Below are 10,745 nucleotides of genomic sequence, written 5' to 3' on the forward strand. Positions count from 1 at the left end.
CACACACACACACACACACACACACACACACACACACACCATTGGAAACTCTGACATAGGAGCCTTTGGCATTACGTGTTTGTTCTCCATATATCATGTAAAATGGCATTTCTGGAGTTCCTGCTTTGGTTGTTTGCCGTTCTTTGTTATTTTAGTAAGATCCCAACTTCCATTTTCCTCTGACGCAGGTGTAAATAAACTATTTAACAGCCGGCATGCGTATGTGCTCAAGGGTCAGGGTATAGCTAGAATGGATTGTGCAATCAGGCTAATGGGTACAATCAGGTGTCATCTTTAGGAGTAAATCCACAAATTGCAAAAAAAATAAAATAAAATTTTAAATGTGGCTGTAAAATCCAAACAGAGCTCTTTGTTGGGGTAAACATTTAAAGAGGATGCAATAGTTCCAATGCAACCATCAAATGCACAATTTATCTGCTAGTAATTGTGCCATCAAGTTTTAATATTTCGAATGGAGTTTGAATTTCCTGTACAAAAACCCATTTTTAGCAAAAAAGCAAAACAAGATACTTTTCCCCCCTACCATTTATCTTGTGACGCATAACACAAATCTCAGCCCTTACTTTGGGAACTGAATAACAACCTGGTCTACTGGGCATGCTCTGAGTAACTTAGTAATGCATGGCTGGGCAACTTAGACCGCTTTTGCTTGCTTCCCCCTCTGACATCAAGGACACGAATCAGTGGAAATTTGTGTAACAGATACACAGTGCATGCAGTGGGTGCATTTACCCACTGCATGCACTGTGCAATGACATCACTCACAATACAACCAACCGAATGACGTCAGGGGGGAAGTGGGATTTGAGGAGATGGACGCGGATGTCTCTAATCTGGCCGACAAATTACACACACACACACACACACACACACAGAACTGATACACTCTGTAGCCTGTGGGCGCAGCAGATGGTCTGGGTTGGGGATGGGGGGGTTAACCGGTTTGGAGTTTGGGTGTGTACTGCAGAGAGAAATATAGCAGGATATATGTACGTTTACCAGGTAGTTTGTATGCACGTGTAAGGGAAATCAATGTAATGACAGTGTGTAAAGAAAGAACAGGATGGCAGGTGTTTAACCCCCCCTTAACAAACCCATGCGCACTCCGGAAAATGGCCATCTGCCACTAGCACTCAGGAGGGACTTGAAGTGACACAGCAGGGCTCCTTTTGGACTTGCAGCCCCCTTAGGCCTCAGTCTATTTCCCACCTTCTGCTAATGTTTAGTTAAAATTGAAGCCCACAGATAAACACCGCTATTCTAGGTATAGATTTATAACACGTGCATGTTTCCAGTTTTTGGAAAGTTTCACTAGTTTGCTAACTATTTCTGTTTTCAATAAGTGTCTTTCTAGCAGTAGTGTTCCAAAGGTTTCAGACCAAATTACCTTGCTATTATTACAAGTGTTCCACAGAGCTCCATTCCTGGACCTCTTTAATTCATCCAGTACACACACACACACACACACACACACACACACACAATATCACTTGTGCAACCCAAAACTGTACCGTGTATCTTAAGACAAGATGACATCATTTCATACGCCATTATTATATAGCTTCCCTTGATCTGGCTATTGCAGTTCTGTTTTGGATACATTTGAGAAATCTCTTGCTAAACACTAGGTTTTTTTAAGCTCAAGGGAGCTCAAGATTGTTATGTCACAGTCCAAGCTGATAATAAAGTATACAGAGATGGATGCTGCTTTTAAAAGTTAAATTGTGCATGTCAGAAACTCATTCTGAAACTCATCAGAATGGTGAGCTGCTATGTTGTAATTTGATACAACTGTACAGATGACTGTTATGTCTATTCTGATAAGTATATTAACAGCAGAGAAAGAATTCTGAATGCCCAGTTCCTTGTATGCATACACATACACGTGTACTCAATAAAGCAGATTCTGATTCTGCGCTTTCCAGACTGGAAATAGCAACAAGAAGCTGAGGTTTCAGAGGCAACAGTGCATGGCTTGGTTAGCAGCTGCAAGAAGGGCAAACTTCACCTTTAACAACATTTTGGAAATTATGCTTTTGTGATCACTGCAGTCGTTTTGCATCAGCCCAAAATATGGATCTCTTGTTTTGAATGCATGCAAAGTGTCCAACGTGAACACAAACACATCTGCACCATGAGCATTTAAGCAGGTTATTTCCCCAAAAAGTGATACAGAATGCACTTCATCCATTCCTGATGCTTGTTTTTTTACATAAAGATGTTTGCATCACAACTTTCTGCAAAAAAGATGTGAAATCCACCTAATTTTAAGGAAAGTGTCTGACAGTCAAACAGATCAGGTCCAAACCCACTGCCTAATGTGTTCCCCTCAATGCTTAAACAAAACGTACAGCCGTAAGTCTAGTGAAGGACAATCATATCAATACAGCATTAGGAATGATCTCTTCAATCATCACAGGAAGCAGGAGCTGATTGGTGCCGTCAGATAAAGGTATTAGTCAGAGGTGGTGGAAACAGAGACGGCTGACTTGGCTAATCTGAGTCTGGTACAGAACATCCACCTGGCTGAGCTGCGGCTAGCCAGGGCCGCAAGTGGAGACAGCCTACTTGGGTAAGCGCGGCAGTAAACACCGCCTCTGAGTCACATGGCCTGGCTCCCTGACAAAACAGGAGGTAAACAAACTCCTGATACTTATGCCAGGCGTTTAAGCTCACTGGAGGTGGAGCATAAAGAAAAACAAACAAGAAAAAAAACAACAAACCAGGAAGCAGCACGTCACGTTTTTTTTCAAAATGCAAGGTTGTCACATGGAAGGAGGAGCAATTTGGGTGTTTAGTTGCTTTAATCCTCACTTTAGAGTGAAAGTTACCCACCGGGCCAAACTGCATTTACCTGCGAGTATAAAATTAATCAGCAGGGGTGTTTGGCTGTATTGAAAACCTGCAGACTTTTGGGTCAGAGTGGCACACGGTCCAGGAGCCCAGTGTGCCGTCCCTATAAACACGGGATCAAAGCCCTCCGCCAGTGGGGCCAGGTGCCAAAATCCTCCCTTGCAGAATGCTCTGACCTCCTTCACCCTGCTTCACCGCGCAGCAGAGGAGTAAACAAGGGCTCCCGCTCTCCCAGAATGTACCTCAGTGGAAGAGGGGCCTCACAGATGAGTTTATTTGTTCCTTTAAAAAGCCAGAAAGCCTCCCCTCCCCTTTCTACCGAGCACTCTGCCGCCCCCGCCTCCTTCTCTCTCTCTCTGCTTACTTCTTCTAAGTGAACAGACTAATGAGGCAGAAGGGCAGCGGAGTGCACGTGCCATCCTGCCCCATTATGCACGCATTTACTCGCTCTCCCGCAAACAGGCAGGCAGCACTGGAAAACAACACAGCCTACACACTCTCTCTCCCTGTGCACATCTTTGCCAAGCATTCAAGGATACAGGCTCCACTGCTGGAAAAAAAAAAAAAAGGGAAAAAAGAAGAAGAAACAGAGAGAGAGAAAAAAACAAAAAACCACCCTATGTGTACGTGCTAGAGTCCACATGTATGTTCCCTCCCCCTGTCCCCTTCCTCTCCATGGTCAATTCAAAAGCTTTATTAGTGTCATAAAAATATTAGCACTTGTCAAAAACATGAGTTGGGGACACGTGCAAGCCTGCAGAGACAAAAACAAACATGTCATACCCATTTCTACATCCTAAAAATCAAACCTCCTCACATGAAGGGGGGCTTGTGGTAAAATAAAAGCCACCGTCTGTTCAATCGGCCTGGAGCCAGAGAAAAACAAACCCCCTCTCACAGCAACTTTTTCTAACCAGCTCAGCCAGGAATGCAGACCATGACATCCAGTTACCTGATGGCCCTGCTTTGTTGTTTTCCCCTAGTTATTGCTCACAAGGACATGCACATATATCCACTTACTGGGCCTCACATTGGGGGGGTACAACATCCCTCCACCCCCTCCAACCTCTACGTACTTGCAAGCACATGTGAGCTGCATGTCTCAGTTGGATGGCAAGGGTGTCAAAGAGTCACACTTAGCTTTAAAGTCAAAACTGTGCTGCCCCCCACTCCACAGCACATTTTGTTTGCTTCCCCCATGATCCTTTCGTCTACTGCCCCACACTGGGGCTTTTGTTTTGCTCACTGGGATATTCTGGGACGCAGTATTGATCACAGGATGGTGGGAATAAGGGGTCTGTAGAGGTCACATTGATGTGCAACACATCCTAATGCCTACCCAACTGAAAAACAACAGCCGGAAATGCCTGCGGCTCAGAGAGACATTACGGCTGACAGGAAGCCTCCACTAGGATTCCCGTGACATCGACAACTGGGTTATGCCTGCTAATAGCCATCCACAGTAAACCAGTTACATACACTTCACAGATAAATATTTAATGACTTATTAGTTGCTCTGGAATTTTTTTGCATGAGGTTTAAAATGAATCTCTAATTTGGAATTTCTGCCCATTTTTGCAACAAACTTCGACTCTTTATAAGCGTCGGTGGAACTCTGAGCTTGTATTTTCGGTATCATCAGCCCACGACAGCAACAGCGAGGCAGCATCCTGCTCTGTCACGGTGCTTGTTTACTTCACAGCCCTCAGCCTGGTCACGTTTCATAGCAGTCACATGGTGTGTTCACATGTTGTGGGAAATACTGCAAATTCTCTGATAGTGATCTTAAAAGCAGTTAAGAGTATCTTTAAAATTGCTGCTGCTTTCCTCACTTTATGTGGGCACTCCCAATTCCCAGTAGCACCCTAACATTTAAGCACAAAGAGATTAACTACTCACAGAAGAACTCAAAAGTAGAAGCTTAAAATGAGCACTTGAAGGCAGCATCAGCTGCTGAGGGCCAGTTTGAATTTGAATCTAGAGGAAATTCAAGTCTCTCATATTTTTTTTCCTCCCAAATTTTTCATCTGTGCAGTACCGCTTTCTTTTTAATTAAAGAGATGCCTCCCACATTCCTGAAACGCTTCATTCCCTGTGCTAAAATCTGACTGTTTGGATATTTTATTCAGCAGTATCTGACATAAACCTGACCCACCTTTGGCAGTGGTTGCAGCCTCCTTGAATCCCAGGCAGACATATGGTGAGCTGTGCAATCCATTGATGCCCCCTTTGCAGCTGCTGGTGGGTTTGAAGCCGACCAGGTCCTCACACTTCTCTAGGTTCAAGGCAATATAGTTGAGTCCATTGGGGTAACCCTCTGAGCTCTGCCGGTTCTCAGGGCTGCCGTACTCCTCGTCAGAACCTTCGCTGCTCCGTGACGAGATGTTCTCCACTGAGCTGTGCCTCTTCACGGCGTCGCCACGAGCAAAGGATGCGAAGACCGGGGTCACAGTGGCAGTAGATGAGAACGTTTCAGAGCTGTGGCGCCGGCGTCCCTGTGGATTTGCCCTGATTACCTTGGCAGAGCAGTCAGGGTCCACTGTGGAGGAGGAGTTTGGACCGAGCAGGAAGACCCCAATGTGCTCTGGAATACCCTGGTCTTCCATGGAGCGCATCTTCTCTCTGCTGCCCTGACTACTGGAAAACAGAAGCAGAGAAATTAAGATAAAAATAACTAAAAATGTGACTAAAACTAAATATGAATTAAATTTTTTTGGAAGTCGAATTTCCCAGAGGAACCCACCCGAGGGATTAATAAAGTTCTATCTTATCTTATCTTATCTTAATTTAAATGACGTTTTGTTGCCACCTGCAGTGAACCAGGATTTTTACCAAAACACACAACCAAATACTTTAAATAAATAATAATTAGTGATAAAACACAACAAACAGACACACACCTTGCTGCGTTCAGAGGTACGAGCTGTGGGGGCAAACTGGTCATCCCAAATGTCATCTCAGTGTAATCATTTTTCACCTCATCACTGAGGCCCTGGGAGTCTTTCTCACTATCCACATGGTATACGCCATCCTCCTCCGAGCAGGGGCACAAGGTTAGCTCTGGGAGTGTGTCCAAGCGCTCAGCAGGAGTGTCAGCATCCTTGGGTGAGTGTGATCCCAGCTCCAGGTTTATGTAGTCTGCTAGAGATGACCTCCCAGGACCCCCACCGCTGGAGCCCAATGATGAAGACTGGCTCTCTGTGGATACGACAGAGGGCGGAGAGAATCTGGCACCACTGAAGTCGATGTTAATGTACTCCCCAGGGCTCCTGGGCTCCCCTGGGAGGGGATGTTCATTCATGCTGGGCAGGGTTCTGAGTGTGTCCAGAGACAGCCTGTTAGGCCTGCCCAGCCTCCCCCTGTAGGAGAGGTTCTCAGCCCGGCTGTGTCTGATTGGGGAGGGTGCTGAGGGGCACAGCGGCGAGGAGTGAGCTGCACTGGGATGCATCACTGAATAATAGTCAGACTCCCCAGGTCTCTGCCTCAAACTCTGGGGACTCATCAGCACATACTGGCTGTTATCTTCATTCTTGGAGGCCTGCAGTTTAGCAGGTAGTGTGAGGGAGCCGGTCTGATATGCTGATCTAACTGATGTGGGTTCAGCAGCCAGCAGGCCCAAGCAGTAATCTGGTGGAGTCTGGAGAGGAGGTGGGTTTCCAGGGGACATGTTCATGTATTCACCATGCCGATCTGGGCTTTCCATGGAGGATTTAGCGCCACACCACATTCTCATGTATCCGTTGTCTTCTAGGGAACTGGAGGAAGGGGAGTTGGTCTTGTAGCTGCCACTGGCAGCCGCCTGAGGATGCACCCTAGGGTTCACAATCTGCTTCGGTGCAGAGACGCACATGGGGCTCATAGGCACGTAGTTGTCTGCCTTGCCAGACTGAGGTGCTATACCTGGTGTCATGGGCATATAGCCATCGTCACCAAGGTTGCTGCTGGAGCTTCTGGATGAACCGATTTCAATATCACCGTAATCCTCCGGGTAACACACTTTGGGTGAGGCAGAGTGGGAGTTCTGTCCGTAGGTCATCTTCATAAGCGTGTACTCATCCAGAGAGGCTGAGGACAACGGCGCTACCACCCTCTGTTGACGCGGTGTGGTGAGGGAGTGTGTTCTTTTCCTGTAAGCCAGACTCTCACCCCTGTTGCACCTGCTCCCATTTACTCCCTCCATTATCATGTAGCCACAGGGGTCACTAGTGTCACGGGAAGGAGGAGTGCTAGACAGGGAATCGGGGGTGTCACTGCGAGTAAAGGGGAGGAACCGGAGTTCACCTGGACTGGAACTGTAATCATCACACAGCATGAAGCCAGTATCGCTGAGAGAGCCCGAAATGGAGGCACTGCAGCTGAAGGGGCGCCTAGCTTTGTCAGGAGTAGAGATCCTGCCCCCCCCTCGTGGAGACATGCTAATGGGGCTGGAGACAGCGGGAGGGGAGTTGGACACTGGCATCGAGCGGCTGTGATGGAGGTTGTATGTGGACTCCAGCATCCTGCAGGTGCGCCCATTGCTGAGGGTGTGGGATCTGTTCAGGGGATTCCCAGAGTTTGGACTGGTGGGACTCCCGTTTACAGATATGGACATTGACACAGGCCGGGTCACACTTCCGTCTCCCTCACTGGACGTTCTTATCCGACAGGGCATGACCTTCCTTCCTGGGGATGTGGCTGCCATGCTGTCGGTTCTTGATCTCCTCACCAGGCCCGTCTGACTTGGGGGGGGATTGTTCAGGTTGCGCCGCGTGGGCACAGAGATGGGGTTGGTGCTAGCAGACTGGCTTTTGCTCCTCGGCCTGAACTCAGACAGCTCCTTCATGGCCTTCATGGCATCCAGGATCGTTTCGTGGATGTTCTGTGCCACCACCGAGTCCTCCGCCTGCATCCAAAACTCCCCGGGCCCCGTGACCGCAGAGCGGCCAACCTCTATGAAAAAGAAGCTGTCTGAGTGGCCACATCTCCTGATATTCATGAGCTGTAAACTGACAGCAGCTGTTTCAGAGTTCAGTTTCACAAAGCTGATGGTCCTGCTGGACAAACACAGCCTGTACACTCCAGTGAGGTTCTTCACCTGACCTAAACCTTTGGATTTCAAGTTGACCTGCCATACCTCCTTGTAGGTAGGTGTTGCCGGAGTGAGGAGTCCATAACTGGCCTCTTCAAAGCCAACTAGAGAGGAAGTGGAAGCAGGACTGTCATACACTTTCCCCTCAGCTATTAAATCAGTCAAAACCCTGTACCAGCTCTCCTGCTCCTGCTCGTTGTCTGCAGCTACGGCGAAGTATTCGTCCTTGGTGTAGAGGGCGATGAGGTGCTTGTGTTTGGCGTCGGCGCGTTTGTTTACGCACAGACAGGAGTCCAAAGTTATAACCCGTTTCGCGGCGGACTTGTTTCTCCATTTCTTCTCGCTCTCATAATACTCCAGGCGGGCCGGGCAGCGCTCGATCGGCTCCCGGAGCACAAAAAATCGCCTGTGTCCGTGCTTCTGCTTCCTCAGGTATCCGCACTTCTTCACCCCATTCGTCCCATTAGATAACAGGTGTCCTCCCGTCGCCGGAGGACTTGCCATTTTCCCTCCGCTTTTCTTTTCAAGTCCAGATCGGCAAATTCCTCTTGCTTTTTTTGTTCGAAACTCACAGCAAAACGCAAAATAAAGAAATTAGTTATAAATATATAATACAAACCGCTAAAAAAATAAATAAATCTCTAATCCATTGCAGGATATGTCCGCCACGGCAGAAGCAACAGTGCAGTGGGGACCAGACTGATCTGATCCAGGAGAAAAACAACATGTGACGCTGCTGCTCTAAAAACAGAATAAAACACACAGTCATAAGGGGGCGGGGCGTCCTGCAGGGGCCGTGCCTGTCCGTCACGCCAAAGCGTCGCCGACTATTGGCTGTTTTACTCACTTGAAACAAACAAACCCCGCCTCCTTCCCTGCTTCTCCAACAGCAACCTCTCTCACGTAGAAAACGAAAATACCAGCGAGTCCATTGAGGAACGTGAATTCCTATTTCCCACTGTAAAACGAAAGCGTCATGCACCCCCACTACCTCATCCCGCCCCCTCCGGGGTGTTTACTTTCTTTTTTTCTGTTTTTCTTTTAAAACACCGACACCTCACTTCAAAATATATCCATGTTTGTCGATGTGATTGGCAGGCCAATTGAGCCCGTTTGGATTAATGGGGGATTTGAAATGTGCAGCATAATGCTGGATTGTAACCCTTTATTTCTCAAGCGGGGACGCTGTAAACAAGCCTGACGTCCCACTTATTATATAAGGCGCGTTATGGCCTATTTTTATACCTGTGGGTATTCCTATCCAACTGGAACCTCGTGTTTCCTATTTGAGCGCATCTCCATTTATGCTCACATCCAACTGCCCGACTATATTCGGTGATAATTAGGGTGATTAGCTCTTTAAAAACTGTCTTTTTTTTTAAATGATGGGGAATGAAAAAGCAGAGAATGGTGGGGAATTCGCTTTTTTTTTAGTCTTGGGTTCGGTATTCCCTTATGCTTATGTTGTACTTTATTTCCAAAATGTTCACACTGAATGAAAAACAGCTATCTCACAGAGAATAGTAGGAAAGGCTGAAGTAAACACCTCAGAGGCTTATGTACGAGCAAATTCTGCGGTAATGCTGCCATCGTCTGTTTTCTTGGGCTCACTGCACAGCGTGTGATTCGGGGAAAACAAAGCAAAACTTTCCCTGGATCATATTTATAAAGTGTACGAACAGGAGCAAACCTGCACACAACATTCGGCTGTGAAGGGCCCCTCAGATGGCAGCAGGAAGCTCACAGGCATCTGTTCATCAGATAATCTCGGTAATTTTGTCAGTAATTCTTCCTGTGGTCTTAATGATCATTAGTGAGATCAATGAGGGGGCGTCGTTCCCACTGAAACAATACCCTGGCATTATTTGTTTTGTTTTGTATTTTTCAATTTATAATCTGCCAACAAGCAGATTACACGTCCATCTCTGAGGTGTCAGTGTGACTGGAGGGTACCCCTCCTCTTAATGAGCATATCTGCCCGCTATAAGCAAACACAAAGATGCTTAAGATTAAGGCTAATCCTCCTCTAATCACCATAGTTCACATTATTATTATTGCTGTTGTTGATGTGTCATTTCCTTATTTTTCTGCATGTGTTTTCAGCATTAGCTACCATCTGAGATAAGAGCAAAAACATAAACACCTCCACCAGGACTTTGACGTTGGACCGCAGATAGAAACAGCTGCAGGCAGCAACAAATGGGACTGTTGTTGACATTTGACTGGCAGCCTTGGCGACAACATGAAGGGAAGGGTGCCGAATACGGTTGTTTTGCTGTTGATGGGAATGACACATACAGGGTTTATTTCAGCACTCATTTGGATGCTTTTTTAAACCTCTGTACAACTCGTGGGCTCTTCCATCTTTAGTGTAAGCTCAGTTAAAAATGCAATAACACCAATTTTACACCTTCTCCAAGTATCATAATCCAAAGCCTAAATTTTGATTTTTTTAATTTTGTCTGATGCACCTTTTAGACCTCAGTACTAATGGATATATCATAGTTTGAATAGCAAAACTATATTCAGTGTAATGCGATTATGACATAAAGAAACATGAAGAATGATTTATGCCCCTAATTTACGTTTTCTCATAACTCACCGTAGACAACTTCGGAAAGCGTGCTCTGGGTAAATATTTGATAGGTTTCACTTTTATCTAAATGATTTTACAGCCCATCATTAGTTGTGTTTCAAAATAATGTTCTAATGAGGAATAAAAACCTTAATAATACTGACTGAGTGAATACTATACATGTAAACAACGTGCCAAAGGTGTGGTTTACAGTTTTAACTCGCTTGC

The 10,745-nt window shown here is 46.3% G+C and overlaps 1 protein-coding gene across 2 annotated transcripts in view; it reads right to left on the reverse strand.

The window, feature by feature from the left end:
- Positions 1 to 8,683, reverse strand: part of LOC102214691 (insulin receptor substrate 2-like) — a 10,866-nt gene extending 2,183 nt beyond the window's left edge. Inside the window, exons 1-2 of one of the 2 annotated variants that reach the window (XM_005753466.2) lie at positions 5,775 to 8,683; positions 5,030 to 5,508 (exon numbers count right to left, since the gene is read on the reverse strand). In XM_005753466.2, coding sequence (XP_005753523.1) covers positions 5,030 to 5,508; positions 5,775 to 8,446 — 3,151 coding nt within the window. In that variant the 5' untranslated portion in view covers positions 8,447 to 8,683. Of the gene's footprint in view, positions 1 to 5,029; positions 5,512 to 5,774 lie in introns of both variants that reach the window. The other variant, XM_005753465.2, reaches the window with a different exon arrangement.
- Positions 8,684 to 10,745: the final 2,062 nt, after the last annotated feature.

This window comes from Pundamilia nyererei, unplaced genomic scaffold (genome assembly GCF_000239375.1).
Source record: "Pundamilia nyererei isolate P.nyererei 1_Seehausen unplaced genomic scaffold, PunNye1.0 scaffold00430, whole genome shotgun sequence".
Classification (NCBI taxonomy): domain Eukaryota; kingdom Metazoa; phylum Chordata; class Actinopteri; order Cichliformes; family Cichlidae; genus Pundamilia; species Pundamilia nyererei.